Source organism: Leucoraja erinacea, chromosome 31 (genome assembly GCF_028641065.1).
Source record: "Leucoraja erinacea ecotype New England chromosome 31, Leri_hhj_1, whole genome shotgun sequence".
Lineage (NCBI taxonomy): Eukaryota > Metazoa > Chordata > Chondrichthyes > Rajiformes > Rajidae > Leucoraja > Leucoraja erinaceus.
In genome coordinates, this window is record NC_073407.1 from 8,233,875 (window position 1) to 8,257,582 (window position 23,708).

The window sequence follows — 23,708 nt, forward strand, 5'->3', positions numbered from 1 at the left end:
TTCCCAGGCTGTTGCTGCTGATCTCTGCCACGTCACATGAAGGATATCACCCAGACTACCTGCTCAGTAAAAGGAGACTTCATCAGCTCCCTTTAGTCCCCAGACACAGGTGGCGAGGACATGGACATTTACCTGCAGTGAGGATTCTTCGGAGCTCAAGCATTTAGAGATTGCATTCCTGACGCCAGTACCTGAAGTGTCTCTGTGGTCCACATACCTGCTTCCCGTGGGGACTATCTCTCATCAGCCTATTCTCAGGTTCCCACATCACTGTACACTAGTGTAGATACACTAGTGTAGATGGGACATGTTGGTCGGTGTGGGCAAGTTGGGCCGAAGGGTCTGTTTCCATGCTGTATGACCAGTAACTTAACCACAAGACTGTTGTGTCTGCTGCAAGAGTGACAATCCTTTCTCTTACCTGTTTCTCCTTCCACATATGCTTCCTGACCAGCTGAGTTTTTGTGTCAGATTTCCAACATCTGCAAATTTTTGATTTTCAGGTTTTTCTAATGCTCTATACCTCCACTTGGCAGCACTGCAGCATCTATTCATATAGTAGCAACTATAGTATAGTAACTGGAAGAGAGCTGCTTGTATTTAGGTTGCCTCTTTAAGAGCTAGCAAAATCTGTTCTGCTTAACTGTGCCTCTGTGGAATTCAATCCAGACAAGTGTGAGGTAATGCATGTTGGGGGGTCAAATTAGGTCAGGACATCAAGTCAAAAAGTCATAAAGTCATGTGATAGGAGTAGAATTAGTCCTTTCGGTCCGTGAAGTCCACTCCGCCATTCAATCATGGCTGATCTATCTCTCCCTCCAAACCCCATTCTCCTGCCTTCTCCCCATAACCTCTGACACTTGTACTAATCAAGAATCTATCTATCTCTGCCTTAAAAATATCCACTGACTTGGCCTCCTCGGCCTTCTGTGGCAATGAATTCCACAGATTCATCACCCTCTGACTAAAGAAATTTCTCCTCATCTCCTTCCTAAAAGAACAACCTTTAATTCTGAGGTTATGATATCTAGTCCTAGACTCTCCCATTAGTGGAAACATCCTCTCCACAACTACTCTATCCAAGCCTTTTACTATTCTATATGTTTCAATGAGCCCCCCCCCCTCATTCCTCTAAACTCCAGCAAGTACAGGCCCAGTGCTGACAAACGCTCATCATATGTTAACCTTTTCATTCCTGGGATCATTCGTGTAAACCTCCTCTGGACCCTCTCCAGAGCCAGCACATCCTTCCTCAGATATGGTGCCCAAGATTGCTCACAATATTCCAAATGCGATCTTACCAGTGGATTATAGAGCCTCAGCATTACATTCTTGTTTTTGTATACAAGCCCTCTTGAAATGAATGCTAGCATTGAGTTTGCTTTCTTTACTACTGATTCGACTTGCAATTTAACCTTTTGGGAATCCTGCACCAGCACTCCCAGGTCCCTTTGCCCCTCTGATTTCTGGATTAACTTCCCATTTAGAAAATAGTGTACGCCTTTAATCCTACTACCAAAATGCATGACTCCACACTTTGCTACACTATATTCCATCTGCTACTTCTCTGCCCACTCTCCCAACCTGTGCAAGTCCTTCAGAGTCCCTGCTTTCTCTACACTACATGCCCCTCCACCAAGTATGATCTGCAAACTTGGCCACAAAGCCATCAATTCTCTCGTCCACACAGAGAGTAAATGGCAAGGAACTTATAAACATTGATGTACACCTTGGGGTGCAAATCCACTGAATGGATGTGATAGCACTAGGTAGAGTGCAGAAGAGATTCCTGTGATGTTGCCTGGAACGAAAGATTGGGTTTATTCTCACTGTAAGTAGAAGTATAGAATCACAAAATGATGTAAGGCATAAACAGAAAGATAGTCAGAATAAGCGAGAGGGGGATAAATTTGAAGGAGACCTGAGAGGCAATTTTTATTCGTGCTGAAGGAGGTGGTCATCTGGAACAAGCTGACAGAGGAGGTGGTGGAGGCCAATACAGTTACAATGATTAAAAGGCATGTGTATAGGTACCTGGATAGAAAAAGTGTAGCGTGAGAATGACCTAATGCAGCCACATGGGATCAGGGCAGAGGGGGGGGTTTCTGGTCAGCATGGATGAAGGGGGTTGTATATTTATTTGTTTCTATGAACTGAGAGGACTTGTAAGACATCCATGGGGAGCACTGCACCGATCCAAGACAATGTCTGTGTCAGTACGTCGCCACAGAGAGAAATCTCACAGCTGTTCTATAAATCCATAAAGCTGTCGAAGTTCCTACTCCTGATCAGACACCACAGTTTTTAAATGCTAAACACAAAATGTGGAGCAACATTTAGACATTTACTGCCTTTAACAGTTGTGCGTATTATTTTTTGTATGATGAATGTTTTACCCTTTTACTATCCTTTCTACTTAACAGTAATGTGCAAAATATACATTAAAATAATGTTTTTGTTTATAAATATGATCAGTTATATAATGTAACATCTTGGAAGGGCATAAAGAGTAAATGGCAGCTTAAGGAAACAGGTTATATATATTTTTGATCAAATAATTCCCACTCGGTATCTTCTCAACAGTAAACAGATACATTTACGTTCACCCAGAGAGTTGTAAATTTGTGCAATTCGCTGCTTCAGTGGAGGCCGATTCAGTGGATGCATTCAAAAGAGAATTACAGTATACAGCTCTTAGGGCTAACGGAATCAAGGGATATGGGGAGAAGGCAGGAACGGGGAACTGATTGTGGATGATCAACCATGATCACAGTGAATGGCGGTGCTGGCTTGAAGGGCCGAAAGGCCTACTCCTGCACATATTTTCTATGTATCTATAACAACCTCTGCTGTTCGCGTCGTTATTTGTCTTTAGCTGTGTGTGCTGATGACTTCATCAGTGAAGTGTGCAGAAGCAGTTACACCCAACAATGTAACAGACTTGGACTGGGAACAAAACTGAATCAACAAAAAATATGTCAAGTAAACCACTCTCAACACATGCACACGTGGATCCAGTCCAAGACCATTATTGCCCACAATTCATTCAGTGACTTTACATTTTACAAAATATTCTCACCCACATTAAAAAGCACACCGTGTGCAGGAAGGAACTGCAGATGCTGGTTTAAACCAAAGGTAGTCACAAAAATCTGCAGTAACTCAGCGGATCGGACAGCAGCTCTGGAGAAAAGGAATAGGTGACGTTTCCGGTCGAGCACCTTCTGTCAGGCTAGACTGAAGAAGCGTCTCTTGACTCAAAATGTCACCTGTTCCTTTTTTTGAAAAGCACATCCTCACCTCGACTTTTTCTGAAGGATAGGGGGAATTTGGCATGACCCCAGTGACTGTTACTAGTTCCCACAGATGCAGTGTAGAAAGCATTCCTGTGGAATGCATCACAGCTGGCTTTTGCAACTGCTCTGCCCAAGACTGCAAGCTATTTAAGCCTCTTGAACGCAGCCCACTCCATCACACAATCCTCCCCACCCCCTCCCCCCACCCCCCCCAACCTCCCCCGCCTCCTCCACTGACTCCATCTGCATTTCACATTGCCTCGGGAAAGCAGCCAATGCAATCAAGGACCACCCACACCCCGGTCATTCTCTCCTCTCCCGTCTCCTGTTCGCCAGTAGATACAAAAGAAGCATGCACAACCAGATTCAAAAACAGATTCTTCCCCGCTGTTATCAGGCTCTTAAAAGGACCTCTCATATGCCAAGGATGTAATTTTGATCTTCCAATCTACCTTATTGAGGCCCTTGCACATTTTATACCTGCACTTCTCTGTACCAGTAACACCACAGTATGCATTCTAATTATTTTCTCTTTTGCATTACCTGTGTGGTCATATTGTACTCGTGTATGGAATGGCTTGCATGGAGAGCACGCAAAACATCAGGTCGCAAAGTGCTGGAGTACATCAGCGGGTCATGTTCTCATCTCAGGTGAGCATGGAAAGGTGACGTTTTGTGTTGGGACCGTTTTGAGAATGCATCTCCAGAGATGCTGCCTGACCCTCTGAGTTACTCCAGCACTTTGTGTCTCTTTTTTGTAAACCAGCATCTGCCGTCCTTCATTTCTGCGATCTAATGTTTTCCACTGTATCTTGGTACACATGACCATAATAAACAAAGAGCAAAAGCATAAATGCCTAATTACTTTCAAATTATTATCAGAAGATTCCCCACAACACGTTCAGAAGCTAACAGACTGATAGCTTGCATAAACTCTGTATTTACATCATCAGCATTCACTGTTACGTTGGACATGATGAAAACTACAACTAGTTCAAGCTACACCTATTTATTCTTACCCTGTGAATGGGCTCCATCTGAACTCCAAGCCTGTAGAAAGGAAGGAGAAAACAAAACTTGAATCTTTCAAAGAACTGCGGTTTCATGTTAAATTGTATCTCTAGTTACACGCATTACTCTATTTTTAAAAACATTAGAGAACAATATTCCATTTAAAATTATTGATCATTGCCAATTTTCTTGGAAACATACCCAATTACACTTTAGACTTTAGAAATACAGCGCAGAAACAGGCCCTTCGGCCCATCGAGTTTGCGCCGACTGGCGATCACCCTGTATACTAGCAGTATTCTGCACACTGGGGATAATTTACAATTTTACCTAAGCCAATTAACCTACAAACTTGTACTTCTTGGGCACGCGGGAGGAAACCCATAGGGAGAATGTACAAAGTCCATACAGATAGCACCCGAACGTGCAAACTGCACATAGACAGCACCCAAAATCAGAGTCTAACCTGGGTGTTTGGTGATTCGTAAATACTGGGAGGAAAAAGATTTGGCAGATTTATGAGCAATATGTTGGGGGAACAGGACCGAATGGATTCTTCTTCCCTAAAGCTAGCATCAGCTTGATGGGCCAAATGACCTGTATGATGAACATTCAACATTTCCATGAAATAAACTTACCAGGGCGGCACAGATCCCAAACGTAATTAAACGCAATCCACACATTTCTCTTCAACTGTTGCACGAGTCCCCTGTTACAATGAAGTGTTTAAAAGTTATATGGAAATAATTGAAAACAAGAGGTCTGGATGTTTGCCTGGTTATGAGAAGGACGTTTATAGTTGTTCCTGGACATTGTAGTTCCACAGTGAACAGCAAAACCTAATTGGTCTCATAGATACTCCAGGTAACAGCTCAAACCTTTGAAGCAATGTTACCGCCCCAGCAGCAAACTATGCCATTAGGGAATCAGGAACATAACTGCAATAAAGTTGCCAATACATACATATTTATTACGGCTATAAATAAGAATTTAAAATCACAGTAAACCCCAAGTCTCATATAAAATTGTTAACATCCATCAAAACTAAACGCTTAAAATTCACAGAAACGACTTGTATTGGCTTGTTGTTCTCGATGCCGAGGACGGATGGCGAGGTGAAGATGGGGTTGCCGTCAGACTGTCCTGGGGTTGTACGAGAGGATGACTCTCGCATGGGGGTCTGGGCATTTCCAAGGGTTCCGGTTTCGGGCTCCCAGGATCGGGTGAGGAGCTGCTTCAATCGGTGAGCACCTCACGCAGCAACTCTCTGAGCGCCTGCCCCAAGTCAGCTGCCAATATTATCACAGTGGGGAGCAGGAAATTAAAACAAAAATACCTGCAATTATTTTATTGGAAATTTATAGTTCCTCTCAGCGAAACATTTACCAGAGGGGCCGGCGAGTGTGGGCGGGGAGACGGAATCGGTGAAAAGCTGCTGCCAATATTTTCGAGGGAAGGAACGATCAGTTAAACTCTTACCCTGCTCAACAGGTTCGAAAGCAGCTCCAGTGAGCATCTTTGAAAGCTAAACGATTTGTTCCTTCATGGACGCTTTCCGACGCACTTTGCCCGATTGCTGGCTCCTGGACAGAAGGTTCTTTGGCTTTTCTGATGGTAATGAGACACGTTTCAAAGCACTGCGCGACAGACACAGCTCCCTCCCACCAGCACACAACGGCAGGCTGTTTAGAAATAGCTCGCCGAGGTCTGGGAGACCCCTGCTGCTCGCAAGCCCAGTTTAAAACTTGGCAGAAGTTGCCTCGGTTGACGTTACTTCATTCTGAGGGAGGGGAAGCATTTGGAAACAACACCTCTGGGAACAAGCAGAGGCCGAACTATTTACAACACTCAGACCTCCTCCTTTTTATCATTCGCTTGTGCGATTTGCACGTTTTCTTTAGAGAACGAAACAGTACCACTCATCGAATGGACTAAAAATAACTCACTGTGTTTCCAAATGTTTTTCAGGATGACAAAATCGCCTGCTTTTTCAGAGTGAAAGTAGAGGAACAGTACAGCAGAGGAACAGACACTTCTGGTATTATTTAGGTATAATTTAGGCTTACATCTAGTGGTATTTGCTGATTAAATTAATTCTAGTTGGCTCCTGTTGAAGGGAAAGTGGAGTTTACCATTCCTGGTCCTTGATTAAAGTTGCATTGGGTTCGATTCTGACTACAGGTACGGAGTTTGTACGTTCTCCCCGTGACCGACCTGGGTTTTCTCCGGGTTCTCCAGTTTCCCACCACACTCCAAAGACGTACAGGTTTGTAGGTTAATTGGCTTCTGTAAATTGTCCCTAGTGTGTAGGATAGTGGCGGTGTACGGGGTGATCGCTGGTCGGCGCGGCCTCGGTTGCCAACGGGCCAGCTTCCCCACTGTATCTCTACACTAAACATTCCACAATTTGCTCCAAAACAATTGAAGATTTGCCATTTAGCAATTTTCCCCTTTGCAACTCATTTGAACTTGAGACAATATTATTAGAATAACTTCAGAAAATGGAATTAAAGTTTGTATGATCAAGTAAGCTCCAACTTGCGTAACTGGTCTGATGAACTGAATCTGATGGGGAACTGTCTACTGTCAACAGACAGAGTGAGACTCGAGTCAGCTGCCTTTGAGTAAGCATCCACAGTCCAGACAAAGGGTGTTTAGCTCATTTCCCTTAATTCGTAGTCTTGCTACCAAAATAGGTTTAGTTTAGTGATACAGCATGGAAACAGGCTCCTCAGCCCACTGAGTCTGTGCTGACCATTGATCACCCGTTCACACCAGTTCTATGTTATCCCCCTTTCTCATCCACTCCATACACGTAAAGGACAATTTACAGAGGCCGATTAACGTACCAATCCGCAGGTCTTTGGAATATGGGAAGAAACTGGAACGCCTGGAGGAATCCCACGTTACAGGCAAAACGTGCAAACTCCACACAGACGGTATCTGAGGTCAGGATTGAATCCAGGTATCTGGTGCTGTGAGGCAGCAACTGATACCCTGGTTCATTTATAACATGTTATGGTGATATATTTATTATAGGTAAATATACAGTTTGAAACTCTCATATGACATTCTGTGTCTGGCAAATCATATAATCATTGAACCAAGCAGCACGGAAATAGACTTGTCCATGCCAACTAAATTGGCATACTGTGCTTGATATATTTACCTGACTTTGGCACATAGCTGTCTAAACAATTCCTATCCATATATATGTCTGTATGTCTTTTGAAAGTCATAATTGTGTGCACTTCTATAGCTTCCTCTGGCAGCTCATTCCAGTTGCAGACAAATCTCCGAGTGAAAAAGTTGCCCCAATGATCCCTCTTTAATCTTGCCCCTCTCACCTTAATCCTGTGCCTTCAAGTTTTAGAATCATCTACATTGAGAACAAGATTGTGAGCGTTCACTTTATCTATGCCCCTCACGATCCTGTACACTTCAACAAGGTCACCTCTCGGCCTCCTACGCTCCAAAGGCAAAACTCCCAGACGACCCAACCTCTGTCTATAACTCACGAGCCCAGCCAACATCGTGGGGACTCTCTTCTGCACTTTTTCCAAGTTTATGATATCCTTCCTGATGGGGTGGGGGGGTGAGTGGGGGGGGGGGGGGGGTGGGGGGGGGGGGGGGGGGGGGGGGGGGGGGGGGGGGGGGGGGGGGGGGGGGGGGGGGGGGGGGGGGGGGGGGGGGGGGGGGGGGGAGGGGGGGGGGGGGGGGAGGGGGGGGGGGGGAATGGGGGTGGGGGGGGGGGGGGGGTGTGGGATGGGGGGGGGGGGGGGAAGGGGTGGAGGGTTGTTGAAGGTGGAGGGTTGTTACCTAGGATTGGAGAATTCAACGTCGATACAGTTGGTTTGTAAGCTACTGTAAGGATAGCACCCAACAAAATATTTTCACTGTACTTCGGTACACTTGACAATAAACTAAACTGAAACTACTGGAATAATTGCGCGGGGAATAAACATAGTGATTATACAGACAGCATGTTCATTCGCTCCAGTTCTCTGTGTGGACTAGTGATTCATGGGCATGGACTAATGATTGAGAGGCATGGGCTCAAATCCCAACACAATGGCTGTGGATTTTAAATTCAGTTAATTAGATAAATCTGGAATAAAGAACTAGTTTACGTCATGGTGACTGGATTATTGTAAAATCACATCTGGTTCACCAATGTCATTGAGGAAAGAAATCCTTGCTCATTCAAAATCTCTGACCCGAGGAATTGGTTGACCCTTAAATTCCCTCTGAAGCACTCATTTCAAAGGCAGCTATGGATGTGCAGTAGGTGCTGGCATTGCCCAGTGTTACCCACATCTCATGAAAGGACAGGGGAGAAAAAGTAACTAAAAGGATTAAAAAGCAAACTGCTGAAGGAAATCAGTGGGCCAGGCAGCATTAATAGAGTGATGTAGAAACAAAGAACTTCTTCTTCTTCTTGCGTATGGCGTGCACAGCACAAAGTTGTGGAACAACTTGTTCTATTTGATCTTATTTGATTGTGCACGCCAGGTTGATTGCATTCGTTGAAACAGGGCGGACCACGTGAAGGTTGCAATCTTCCACCCCAACAAAGAACTGCAGAAGGGTTTCGGCCCGAAACGTTGCCTATTTCTTTCGCTCCATAGATGCTGCTGCACCCGCTGAGTTTCTCCAGCTTTTTTGTGTACCTTCGATTCTCCAGCATCTGCAGTTCCTTCTTAAATAAAGAACTGCAGATGCTGGTTTACAAAAAAAGGACACAACAAGCTCGAGTAATTCAACGGGTCGGGCATCGTCTCCGGAGAACATGGATGGGTGATGTTTCGGGATGCGACCCTTCTTCAGACTGATTGTGGGGGTGGGGGCAAAGAAAACTGGGAGAGAGGTGAAGCCCGACAAAGCATGGCAGATAATAAGTGAAGAAAGGCGAGGTAGGTTTTCAACGGGCAGATGCTTACAACAAAACCGAAAGATTAAAATAGGTGCGAGACAAAAGGATTGAAGTATTTGAGGAAGGGTCTCGACCTGAAATGTTTGTCCATTTCCAAACACGCATTGGTCCCTGACTGCTGATTGTCTCCAACACTTAGTGTTTTACTCTATACTCTACAAACTGCTATATTTAAGAGGGAGTTAGATGTGGCCCTTGTGGCTAAGGGGATCAGGGGGTATGGAGAGAAGGCAGGTACGGGATACTGAGTTGGATGATCAGCCATGATCATATTGAATGGCGGTGCAGGCTCGAAGGGCCTAATGGCCTACTCCTGCACCTAATTTCTATGTTTCTATGTTTACTCAAGATTCCAGTATCTGCAGTTTTTTGTTTCTCTAACAAAAGAGATTTGCTTTATAATATATTCATGGCCTAGACAGGCTCTACTTAATAGACTTTTAGCAACTATATTGGGAAGTGCAATACACCTCAGAAAGGTATTGCCAAAAGTATTGCCAAACTTCAAACACCTAATGTGAATTGAATCTTTGCTTCATACTGAGAAAGTTGAAGCAATTCTCTCTGTAACCGTGTGGGTCTCCTCAGGATGCTCGGGTTTCCTCCCACATCCCAAAGACCTGCGGTTTTATGGTCCTCTGGCCACGATTGGCCTCTGGAAATTATGTGTGTCGGCAGTGGATGAGAAAGTGGGACAGCATTGAACTAGTGTGAACGGGTGATCAGCAAGGTCGCTCAGTGGGTCGAAGAGCCTGTTTCCATGCTGCTTCTTTCAAATGTAGGAATCAATCAAGTCAATTACATGGAAAGCAAGTTAAACCAACTCTTCCTGAAGAAAGGTCTCGACCAGAAACGTCACCCATTCCTTCTCTCCAGAGATGCTGCTTGTCCCGCTGAGTCACTCCAGCTTTTTGTGTCTATCTTCGGTTATGCTCCTTAAGAGATACAAATTCTAAAGTTAAAAGTCCTACATCACTTAAAATACACGAGAATGAAATATTCAGATGGGAGACTTAACCACCCTTTTAGTGGGGGAAGCAGAACTTGCCCTCATTTTGACATGTTTAAATGGTCTCCAGTATTCTCCATGACAACCTATTAAATCTGCATCGTTATACAGTGTGCCCTCTAAGAGCTGAGCAAAAAAGAAATGTTTGGGCTGAGGTGAATGTGGTCCCATTCATTGGGAAGCAGCCATAAATAATGGCTTGCTATTCGAAGGGGCAGGAGTATGAGATGGGTGACAATGGCGTGTCTCCATGGTAATTTTTTATTCTGCCTTCTTCCCAGGGAAACAGCTTTCCCTAGTTAATGTTTGACAATTCATTTAAACCAGCGTTTAAAATTGTTTAAGTCTCCACTCCACCCCCACAGCAGGGCACCTCATTTAGTTAGTCTGTGGGGATCTGGGTAAAGGTCTTTTGTCTTGATGCATTCCAGTCCCCTGATTTGGTTGACTAATATCTCATTCCCTTTTTGTAAATCTCAATCATTCTTCGACTGAATAAAAGGTTGCAATGACAGTTGCGTCAGCTTCATTCCTGTTCATTGAAGGCACCTCACGGGAATCAATACGTTCCTAAACTCCACTGGAAGCATGCCTGGAGCTGAAGGAATTGGGTGACGGAGATGTTCAGATGGTTTTCGCGTTTCTTGACCTTTCCTGATCCAACAGTGTTTAAGTCAAATTGGAAAAGTAATAAGCAAGTTATTCCAAATCCTGGTTAAAAGGCGATTTAAAACCCAACTGCTTTCTGTTTTGATAGATGGAAATGTGCAATTGACTGATTAAAAGGTGCAGCATGGAAACAGGCCCTTCTGCCCATCGAGTCCACGCTGACCATTGGTCACTCGATCACACTAGTTATGTGTTACCCACTTTCACATCCATTTCCTACACACTAGGGGCGACTTACAGAGGTCAATTAACCTATAATTCCGCAAGTCCTTGGGATGTGGGAGGAAATCGGAGCACCCGGAAGAAGCCCTCGCATTCACAGGGAAAACGTGCAGACTCCGCACGGACAATACCCAAGTTCAGGATCGAGCCGGGCTCCCTGGCGCTGTGAGGCAGCTGCTCTACCAGCTACGTCACCGTGCCGCCCAGCTTATTTCATGTTGCAGTGTGCAGTTTTAAAACCACATTTGAAAATGGTCAATTCATGCTGGACAGCTACATGCTGTTAAAACATGAAATGCATTCCATTAGTCCGAACTCTCAATAGTAAGGCAATTTGTACTGCTTTCTGCTGGGGATGTTTTGCCGTTGCCCTATGATGAAGCTTTGATTTGTTTGCAGTACAATAGGCCATGTCAGAATTCAAGTTGGTAAAGCCGACATTCTCCTGTCAGCTTTAGCTCACTCAATAACATTCTCCCTTCAGTGGCAGAGGTTGTGGGTTTGAAGCCCCACTCCAGCCACTCAAACACAAATGTTCCGTGTTATACTGTAATGCCATCAGTTGCATTAGACAACCCATAGCAGATCTAGTCAGACAAGTGGACGATGATGCACAGCATAAAATGCACACGTGGACAAGGCAGTCAGAAGTTCCACCAGGTAGCAGTGCTGAGGAGGAGGAGTTCCTGGAATGTATACGGGATGGTTTTTTAAACCAAATGTAGAAAAGCCGACTAGAGGACAAGCCATCCTAGACTGGGTATTGTTTAATGAGGAAGGATTAGGAGGTGATCTTGTTGTGCAAAGCCTCTTGGGCAACAGTGACCATAATATGGCGGAATTCTGCATTAGGATGGAAAGTGAAAATGACACGGTTATTTCAGAAACTAGGATTCTGAACTTAAAGAAAGGAGGCATTGACGGTTTGAGATGGGAACTGGCTGGCAAATTATACTTAACTGGTTGACGATAGAGATGCAATGGCAAAGATTTAAAGACTGCATGGATGAACTCGAGAAATTGTTCACCTCTGTCTGGCAAAAAAATAAAACGGGGAAGGCGGCTCAACCGTGGCTAACGAGGGAAATCAAGGATAGTGTTAAATGCAAGGAAAAGGCATTTAGATTGGCCAGAGGAAGCAGCAAACCGGAGGACCGGGAGAAATTTAGAACTTAGCAGAGGAGGACAGAGGGGTTAATTAAGAGGGGGAATAAAGAGCATGAAAGAAAGCTTGCGGGGAATATAAAAACGGTCTCTAAAAGTTTTGTCAAATATGTAAAAAGGAAAAGATTAGTGAAGGCAAATGTAGGTCCCTGACAATCAGAGACAGGTGGATTTATAACGGGAAACAAGGAATTGGCAGAACAGTTAAATAAATACTTTGGTTCTGTCTTCACTAAGGAAGACCCAAACAATCTCACAGAAATACTAGGGGACCGAGGATCTAGTGGGAAGGAGGAACTGAAGGGAATCCACATTAGTCAGGAATTGATGCGAGGTAAACTATTGGGACTGAAGGCAGATAAATCCCCAGGGCCTGATGGTCTGCATCCCAGAGTACTCAAGGAGGTGGCCCTAGAATCGTGGATGCATTTGGTGATCATTTTCCAATGTTCGCTCAACTCTGGATCAGTTCCTGTGGACTGGAGGGTAGCTAATGTAACCCCACTTTTTAAGAAAGGAGGGAGAGAGAAAACGGGGAATTATAGACTGGTTAGCCTTACATCGCTAGGGGGGGGGAAGATGCTCGAGTCAATTGTTAAAGATGTTATAGCAGCGCATTTGGAAAGCAGTGACAGGATCGTTCAAAGTCAGCATGGATTTAGGAAGGGTAAATCATGCTTGACTAATCTTCTGGAGTTTTTTGAGGTTTTAACAAGTAGAATGAATAAGGGAGAGCCAGTGGATGTGATGTATCTGGACTTTTAAAAAGCCTTTGACAAGGTTCACACAAGAGATTAGTGTGCAAAATTATTGGTATAGGAGGTAGGGTATTGACATGGATAGAGAAATGGTTGGCAGACAGGAAGCAAAGAGTAAGAATTAACAGGTCCTTTTCAGAATAGCAGGCAGTGACTAGTGGGGTGCCGCAAGGCCCGGTGCTGGGACCCCAGTTATTTACAATATATATTACCGATTTAGACAAGGGAATTAAATGTGACATCTCCAAGTTTGCGTAATGCACAAAGCTGGGTGGCAGTGTGAGCTGCATGGTGACTTGGATAGGTCAGGTGAGTGGGCAGATACATGGCAGATGCAGTATAATGTGGATAAATGTGAGGTTATCCACTTTGGTGGCAAGAACAGGAAGGCAGATTATTATCTGAATGGTGTCAGATTAGGAAAAGAAAGGTGTAATTAGACCTGGGTGTGCTTGTACATCAGTTACTGAAAGTAAGCATGCAGGTACAGCGGGCAGTGAAGAAAGCTATTGGCATGTTGGCCTTCATTGTGAGAGGATTTGAGTTTAGGAGTAAGGAGGTTCTACTGCAGTTGTACAGGGCCCTGGTGAGACCACACCTGGAGTATTGTGTGCAATTTTGGTCTCCTAATTTGAAGAAGGTCATTCTTGCTATTGAGGGAGTGCAACGTAGGTTCACCAGTTTAAATCCCAGGATGGCGGGACTGACATGTGATAGAATGGGTCGACTGGGTTTGTATTCACTGGAATTTAGAAGGATGTGAGGGGATATAAAATTCTTAAAGGATTGGATAGGTTAGATGTAGGAAAAATGTTCCCGATGTTGGGGGAGTCCAGAACCAGGGGGGTCACAGTTTAAGAATAAGGGGTAGGCCATTTAAGATTGGGGTGAGGAAAAATTCCTTCACCTAGAGAGTTGTGAATCTGGGGAATTCTCTGCCACAGAATGCAGTGGAGGCCAATTCACTGGATGTTCTCAAGAGAGAGTTAGATTTAGCTCTTAGGGCTAAAGGAATGAATGGATGTGGGGAATAAGCAGGAACGGGGTACTGATTTTAAATAATCTGCCATGATCATATTGAATGGAAGTGCTGGATCGAAGGGCTGAATGGCCTACTCCTGCACCTATTTTTCTATGTTATGGACAATTACCCTGACCACCCCAACTCAAAGTGAAATGGATCTCACTGAATGCGGGATATGATTTTAAACTGCTACTGTCGATCTAACAAGGCAGGCTTTAGAAGAAAGAACAGTACAGCACAGGATCAGGCCCTTCGGCCCACAATGTCCATGCCGAACATGATGCCTAGTTAAACTAATTTCTGCTTGCACATGATTCGTACCCTTCCATTCCCTGCATATCCATACACCTATCTAAACACCTCTTAAACGCCACTATCACATCTGCCTCCACTGCCACCCCTGGCAGTAGATGCCAGGCACCCATCACTTTTCCGTGTACAAAAGCTTGCCCCGCTCATTTGTTTTAAACTTTGCCCTCCACCTAAAGTTATGCCTTCAAGCCATTTCCACCTTGAGAAATAAGGTTCTGAGTGAATCCATATTCCTACGTTACATCTTTTGGTATAAATGGATTACAAGCTGAGCTGTAGCTGTGAAGAGTCGATGCCCTTTCTTAAAGAAAATTCAATGACCCAACATGCTCTGATGAACATCTGATGGTTTCATGAGCCCAATTACAGATATTGGCTTTTTATGCCAAGTTTATTTAATTAACTGAATTTAAACTCCCCAGCTACACTGCTGGGATTTGCACATTTCCACATCATTAGTCCAGAACATCACCTGTACCCCACTGCAAAGATATTCATCAGAAAGAATGAAGATTTTAATATTTCTCTCAGATCTTTCGCATCTAGAATCTAGAAGTATTTCATTAGCAGGTGCCTCTGGAATTAGTTCTCACTATTGTCACTATTATTCGCTGGAGTTTAGAAGGATGAGGGAGGGACCTCATTGAAACTTACCAAATAGTGAAAGGCCTGGATAGAGTGAATGTGGAGAGGATGTTTTCACCAGTGGGAGCGTCTAGGATCAGAGCCCATTGCCTCAGAATAAAAGGATGTACCCGTAGAAAGGAGATGAAGAGGGATTTATTTCGTCAGAAGGAGGTGAATCTGTGGAATTCATTGCCATAAACGGCTGTAGAGGCCAAGTCAAAGGATATTTTTAAGGCGGAGATTCACAGGTTCTTGATTAGTACGGGTGTCAGGGGTTATGGGGAGAAGCCAGATGAATGAGGTTCTTCTTCTTGCGTATGGCGTGCTCAGTCTAAAGTTGTAGGACAACTTGTTCTATTTGATCTTATTTGATTGTGCACACCAGGTTGATTGCATTCATCGAAACAGGGCGGACCACGTGAAGGTTGCAATCTCCCACCCCACGAATGAGGTTGAGAAGGAAAGATGGATCAGCCATGATTGAATGGAGTAGAAGACTCGATGGGACAAATGGCCTAATTCTGCTCCTATAACTTTCGAATTTATGAACTATTTGGATTGGAATTAGAAGTTCAGATGATGATCAGCTTTAGCGATCCCACTTAACTAGAATGGTTTGCAAGGTGCTCCAGCCATTCCCAATGTTGTGAAAGGTGCTACATAAATACAAACCATTCTTTTAAAGCATCCCACTGACATTAAAGCATATTTAAGGTGGATACTTTAGAAAATACAGCAGGCCATTTGTGTGCAGGATGCTCTCAGAAACAGCAAAGCAATAATGACCCAACCAACAGTTTGATTGATGTCGACAGAGCAGATACCAATGGTCAGGACTTGAGGGGAGGACTCTGCTTTGAAATGGAATACTTTCAGTTTATCTTGGAGACACGACAGGGACTATGTTTTAGTTTTAAAGACCATACCTCTGACAGTGGTGAACCCTCTAGGTTCTGAACTAGATCATACATCAGGATTTCTCTTCAGCATAGTCTACAGGGAGGATGAGATGGAGGGCATTTGACTGTGCTCCAGACATTCCCTTGCAGCTAAAGGTCCGCACATGAACTTGTGATTGTCAAAAGTGGAACAACATACCCATAAGGCATCCTGAATTAGTTTATTTAGAGGGTGGTGAATCTATGGAATAAATTGCCACAGAAGGCAGTGGAGGCCAAGTCATTGGGTATTTTTAAGGTTGATATTGACATATTCTTGATTAGTATTGTCGTCAAGGGTTGGGGGGGGGGGGGGGGGGGGGGAGAAGCAGGAGAATGGGGTTGAGAGGGAAAGATAGATCAGCCATTATTGAATGACGAAGTAGACAATGGCTTTTCAACTTCATGCCACCATTTGCAGTAAGTAGTGCCTTTCAACTTCAAGTCAAAGCACCCTAGCCACCATTTGCAGTAGGTAATGCCTTTCAATTTCAAACCAAAGCACCCAAACATCCATTTGCAGTCATAGCCTTTTTACTTCAAACAAACCATATTTTCATTTTCAAACCACATTAAGGGTACTTACAGTTGTGTAGCCATTTGTTCAGTGTCATTCAGAGCTCAGAGAGACGTGACCCTTGGCTTCATCCATCTTGCAGAGAGTGAGGCACACCACTTCCTGGTTTTATAGTCCCTCCCCCTCCCTCCAGCAGGTGCAGTAGAGAGAATGGTGATTTTTTTAAAACTTCAAGCCAAAGCTCCCAGACCACCATTTGCAGTAAGTAGTGCCTTTTGAACTTTAAACCAAAGCTCCCAAGCCACCATTTATAGTAAGTAGTACCTTTCAACTTCAAGCCAAAGCACCCAAGCCACCATTTGCAGTAAGAAGTGCCTTTCAACTTCAATCCAAAGCACCCAAGCCACCATTTGCAGTAAGTAGTGCCTTTCAACTTCAAGCCAAAGCACCCAAGCCACCATTTGCAGTAAGTAGTGCCTTTCAACTTCAAGCCAAAACACCCAAGCCACCATTTGCAGTAAGTAGTGCCTTTCAACATCAAGCCAAAGCACCCAAGCCACCATTTGCAGTAAGTAGTGCCTTTCAACTTCAAGCCAAAGCACCCAAGCCACCATTTGCAGTAAGTAGTGCCTTTCAACTTCAAGCCAAAGCACCCAAACCACCATTTGCAGTAAGTAGTGCCTTTCAACTTCAAGCCAAAGCACCCAAGCCACCATTTGCAGTAAGTAGTGCCTTTCAACTTCATGCCACCATTTACAGTAAGTAGTGCCTTTCAACTTCAAGCCAAAGCACCCTAGCCACCATTTGCAGTAAGCAGTGCCTTTCAACTTCAAGCCAAAGCATCCAAACAACCATTTGCAGGCAGTGCCTTTTTACTTCAAACAAACCATATCTTCATTTTCAAACCACATTAAGGGTACTCACAGTTGTGTAGACATTTGTTCAGTGTTATTCAGAGCTCAGAGAGACGTGACCCTTGGCTTCATCCATCTTGCAGAGAATGAGTGAGGCACACCACTTCCTGGTTTTATAGTCCCTCCCCCTCCCTCCAGCAGGGGCAGCAGAGAGAATGGTGAATTATTTTTAAACATTAATATCTCTCTGATTTGCCATCGATAGGAAAGATCCTCTGCACCCGTAAGGTGGAGGGGAGCTCTGAGCGAGGTGGCCAAAAATGACGGCCGTAGGTGGCGGCGTTCTGTCGGAAATCGCAGCACAGTGGGCCAAAAGCGATCAAGATCAGAGATTTAGTAATATAGATGAGAGGGAAAGAAAACGTTCAGTGTGTATATATACACAAACTCACAAGTACACACACATATATATATATGTGTGTACATATATATATATATACACACATACATACATATACACATACGCACACACAAAAAACAAACAATAGTGGTGCAATAATAATAATAATAATAATAGTCTATTGTAGTTTAGAGCTTATTTGAGGTTGTAGTGTTTAATAGTTAATAATTGGGTCTGTACCAGGTTTGTAAGAATTGTATTTTGGAAATTGTCCCCAGCATGCGCAGGGAGTTGAGTTGAGTTTTGTTTATTGTCACGTGTACCAAGGTACAATGAAAAGCTTTTGTTGTGTGCTAACCAGTCAGTGGAAAGACAGTACATGATTGCGATCGAGCCACCAAAGTGTACAGATACACGATATAAGTGAATATATGTGAATAACATTTAGTGTATGTTTGATGTGAAAGTGAGATACTGTAACTTAGAACTAGTGTGAGCGGGTGATCGACGGTTGGCATAGATTTGGTAAGCTGAAGGTAGACACAAAATGCTGGAGTAACTCAGCGGTTTAGGCAGCATCTTTCGAGAGAAGGATTGGCGACGTTTTGGTTCGAGACCCTTCTTCAGTCTGGTCACCCATTCATTCTCTCCAGAGATGCTGCATCATCCGCTGAGTTATTTCAGCATTTAGTGTCTACCTTCGATTTAAACCAGCATCTGCAATTCTTTCTTACACATGGTAAGCTGAAGGGCCTGTTTCCATGCTGTATCTTTCAATACAATTCAAGGTCCAGATGCAGTGGAAGTTAACAGAATCTCAGAACACAACCAGCATCTGCCGATACAAGAGACCCAGCCTGTGTCCAGTGGACTAATGTTCTTTGATGCGCCCTTCAGTGGAGTATTTCAGTGGGAGGCTGAAGGAATTCCCCTTTGTGTTTGATGGAAAATGCCTGTTTGCTCAGGAACCAGGGTAACAAGGCCGATCTTCTGACAGAGTGCAATTTGTCTTCTAGCTGTCAACCAACATGGAAAATAAACTTAGAAATAAGGAACCGCAGATGGTGGTTTACAAAAAACATACACAAAGTGCTGGAGAAACTCAGCTGGTCAGGCAATATCCCTGGAGAACACGGATAGGTGACATTTCAGGTCGGGACCCTCCTTCAGACTGGAAAATAACCTATTTTAAGCAAGAAAACCTCATGAGAGGAATAGATCGGGTAGACGTGAGAGTCTCTTGCCCAGAGTTGGGGAAACGAGGACCAGAGGACATAGGTTTAAAGTGAAGGGGAAAAGATATAATAGTAAATTGAGGGGTAACTTTTTCACACAAAGGGTCGTGGGTGTATGGAACAAGCTGCCAGAAGAGGTAGTTGAGGCAGAGACTATCGCAACGTTTATGAAACAATTAGACAGGTACATGGATAGGCAGGTTTAGAGGAATATGGGCGAAACACAGAGGCAGGTGGGACTAATATAGCTGGGACATGTTGGCCAATGTGGGCAGGTTGAGCCGAAGAGTCTGTTTCCATGCTGTATCACTCTATGACGCTAAGGCCACTGTTGCCATCGGATTCCTTGTGCAGTTAATGTGCAGGAATTATATCTCTTTCCTGTGGATGTGTCCAGTGTTTAGATAGTTGGTAATAAATTGATTATATTTTATTTAAAGACTGGATTTCATAATAAATTGATTATATTTAACTCAAAGACCGGGTTTTATAATAAATTGTTCATAATTTACTCAAAGACTGGGTTTTATATTAGGGAACAGAGGGTTTGGAAAACCATGGCGATGGTGTATGTAAGAATCATTGTATTCTGCTGCAATTAAAGCAATTACATCTTTGGACATAGCTGAATGTTGGACGAACTGGCAAAGGGTTTCTTTGCAGAAGTCAAACCTCATTCTTTCTGAGCAAGCAATTATTACTATGGCTGGAACAAGCCACCTCATCCATAACAGCCCTTGAGGATGCTTTGGCAGGTTATATTGTCTAGTGAAAGCAACAAAGTAAACGCAGTGAGTAACCTGCCACTGAATGACACATGCTTGGTGGTAACACTCAACTGTCCCAGTCCTGGGAATGTAGTTTGTGGTCAAGAAAGCAGGCAGTCCCAGGAAACATGTATAATACAGGGTAAAGTTCTTTAAATTGTATGGACCTGGTACATTCTAAGAAATTACATCACAAATACTTCGTTTTAATTCTGGGAAACAAAACTATATCAGACTTGCGGAAAATGCATCTATTGAAATTGTTGTTTTGTTTGGCTTAATTATTTATGGGACATGATTGGCCATGCCTGCATTTATTGTCAATCCTTTATAGCCTCTGAATTATGGAGCAGTAAATAGCGAACCTCAATTGTGAATTTGGAGTCACACGTAGGCCAGACGAGGTAAAGTCTGCAGACTTCCTTCCCTTAAGGACTGTAACTTCAGAAGTGTTTATTTTGCCTTAGGACCTATTACATTAGGACACGAGAAACTGCAGATGCTGGTTTAGAGAAAAACACAAGGTGCTGCATATGGGATAATATCCCATATCATAAAGTAATTTGTTAAACCAGATGTCCTTAAGTGAATCAGATAGTTGTTTCATGTTTATCATTAATGAGGCTAACGTTTGTTCTTAATTTTAGATTTATTTAAGCATTCTGGTGCACAGACAAGATTCCACCTCCCATCATCTTTCTTCATCTAAATGATTGAAATTTACATTTCCCAACTGCAATCATGTCCCTGGATGTTTGCTACTTGTGTCCCTCGATCAATGTTATTTAGGTCAATGTTCCTTGGGTCAATGCTACTTGGGTCCCTGGGTCAATGCTACTTGATCAATGGTATTTGGGTCACTTCTACTTGGTTCCCTGGGTCAAGGCTACTGTTCACCTAAATAAAATGGCTTTCCACTCAGGATTCCCTGAAATCTTTTCCTCACCTCAAACCTATGCCCTCCACTTCTTAAAATCCAATCTTGGGAAAAACGACTGTGGCCATTCACCCTATTTATGCCCGTCATGGTGCCCTTCTACAGGATCATCCCTTAGCCTCCTGCACTCCAAGGAATAAAGTCTTAGCATGCCCAACCTCTCCGTACAAATCAATCCTAGAATTCCGGCAACATGCTTGTAAATATTTCCTACACTCTTTCCAGCTTAATGATATGTTTCCTGCAGCAGGGTGACTAAAACTAAACACAATACGTCAAGTGCAGCTTCACCTACGTCTTGTAGAACAGCAACATAGCATCCTGTTCTCAGTGCTCAATACCCTTATTGATGATCTCGGAGAAAACTCATGCAGGTCACAGGGAGAACGTACTTTAAACTCTGTACAGCCAAGCAGCCGTAGTCAGGATCGAACCCAGGTCTCTGGCGCTGTAAGGCAGCAACTCTACCGCTGCGCCATCGTGCCGCCAATCTAGTATGAGAATGTTAGAATTAGGCTTAAGAACAGTTGCAAAATAAGTTGCAAATATTTGTTGTTGGCACTTTGATAAATCCAACTCCTTTTTTAAAATTGTAGTTGGCAGAATTAATAGTAACTACAAATAAAAGAAAAACATATTAGCAAAAATATTATTAGTGTTTCTTCCAATTAAAGTCTGCCAAAGTTTTAATAACAATGTTGATTAATCACATTAAAGAATGGATCACAGATGCTTCACAATCTAGCCTCAGGTCTCAGTTCCAATTACTTTGTTACTTATGAGATTGAAATTCTCCCTCTTATAATGACCACCTGCCCACAGGAATTGCACTTAAATATTACAATGATCACTCTATCATTTGATTTAACAAGCTGCATTTAATCTTATTTCAATGTATAAACATTTGAACATGTTTGCAACAATATTCGGTTCCCATTGCCAGCTTACACTGGTCGCTGTTGTATTATGCTGAGTTTGATCACCTTCACTTTACTAACAAAGATATTCCTCAGAGCAAGTGTGAGGTGTTGCACTTTGGAAGGTTGAAAGGACGGGAAAGCATACAGTTAATGGCAAGACCCTTCACAGCAGTGATATGCGAAAGGATCTTGGGATCCAAGTCCAAGGATCACCTCTACTATAGTCCTCACGCCCCCCTCCTCTCTGAACACCCACCACCACCCCCCCACCAGATCTCGCCTCGACCTTGTCCACTCCCTGGCCCTCCACACTACTGGGCTGAGGTCAGGCGACAACTCTCAGACACCTCCTCCTACTTATCCTTGGACCATGATCCCACATGAGCACCAGGCCTTAATCTCAAACACCATTACTGATTTTATCACTTCTGGCTATCTGCAACCTTATCATTTCCCAGCCCCACACAACCCATTTTTACCTTCTCCCCAAAATCCACAAACACAACTGCCCTTGCAGACCCATTGTTTCTGCCTGCTCCTGTCCCATGGCAATGATTTCCACATACCTCGTCTCCATCCTATCCCCCCGGTCCAATCTCTCCCGACCTATGTCCAAGACACCTCATATGCCCTTCGTCTCTTTAATGACTATCGCTTTCCGAGCCCCCACTCCCTCATCTTCACTATGGACGTTCAGTCACTCTACACCTCCATCCCCCACCAGGAAGGCCTTAAAGCCCTCTGTTTCTTCCTCGACCGCAGAACCATCCAATTTCCCTCTACTAACTATGCTATGCCATGCAGAGCTAGTCCTCACCCTCAACAACTCCTCCTTCGACTCCCCCACTTCCTCCAAGTCCAAGGCATAGCTATGGGCACACGCATGGGCCCCAGCTACGCCTGCCTCTTTGTAGGGTATGTTGAACAATCCTTGTTCCAGGCGTACACTGGCCCTATCCCTGAACTCTATCTCCGTTACATTGATGACTGCAATGGTGCTACCTCCTGCACCCATGCAGAACTCACTGGCCTCATCAACTTCACGACTTAATTTCCATCCTGCACTCAAATTCATTTGGACCATCTCTGACACCTCCCTCCCCTTTCTTAATCTCAATCACAAGAAATAGACTATTGACTGGCATCTATTACAAACCCTCTGACTCCCACAACTATCTCGACTACACTTCTTCCCACCCTGCTTCCTGCAAAGACTATCCCCTCCTAATTCCTTCGTCTACGCCGCATCTGCGCTCAAGATGAGGTGTTCCATACTAGAACATCCAAGATGTCCTCATTCTTTCGGCAACGGGGGTTCCCTTCTCCCATCATAGATGAGGCCCTCACTCGTGTCCCCTCGGTACCCCGCAGTTCCGCCCTTGCTCCCCCTCACCCTAGTCTCAACAGAGACAGAGTCTCCCTAGTCCTACCTTCCACCCCATCAGCCGTCGCATACAACACATAATCCTGCGATATTTACGCCAGCTCCAACATTATCCCACCACTAGTCACATCTTCCCATCTCCACCCCTTTCCACCTTCCACAGAGACCGTTCACTCCACAACTCCCTGGTTAACTCATCCATTCCCACCCAAACTTCCCCCTCCCCAGGTACCTTCCCCTGCAACTGCAGAAGATGCAACACCTGTCGCGATACCTCCTCCCTCGACTCTGTCCAGGATCCCCGACAGTCCTTTCAGGTTAGGCAGAGGTTCACTTCTACCTCCTCCAACCTCATCTACTGTATCCGTTGTTCAAGATGTGGACTCGTATACATCGGCGAGACCAAACGCAGACTGGGCGATCGTTTCGTGGAACAACTTCACTCAGCTGAACCAACCTGATCTCCTGGATGCTGGAAACTTTAATTCTCCTTCCCATTCCAACACAGACCTTTCTGTCCTGCTTTTCCCCCATATCCCTTGATTCCGTTAGCCCTAAGAGCTACATCTAACTCTCTCTTGAAAACAACCAGTGAATTGGCCTCCACTGCCTTCTGTGGCAGAGAATTCCACAGATTCACAACTCTCTGGGTGAAAAACTTTTTCCTCATCTCAGTCCTAAATGACCTACCCCTTATTCTTAAACTGTGAGGAGCAATATTTCCATAGTAA

General features: G+C 44.1%; 1 protein-coding gene across 1 annotated transcript in view; it reads right to left on the reverse strand.

Moving 5' to 3' along the window:
• adgrd2 (adhesion G protein-coupled receptor D2) overlaps positions 1-6,343 on the reverse strand; it is a 102,561-nt gene extending 96,218 nt beyond the window's left edge. The window contains exons 1-3 of the mRNA XM_055659856.1: positions 5,787-6,343; positions 4,946-5,016; positions 4,316-4,346 (exon numbers count right to left, since the gene is read on the reverse strand). Of these exons, the coding sequence (XP_055515831.1) occupies positions 4,316-4,346; positions 4,946-4,990 (76 nt within the window). The 5' untranslated portion in view covers positions 4,991-5,016; positions 5,787-6,343. The remainder of the gene's footprint in view (positions 1-4,315; positions 4,347-4,945; positions 5,017-5,786) is intronic.
• Positions 6,344-23,708: the final 17,365 nt, after the last annotated feature.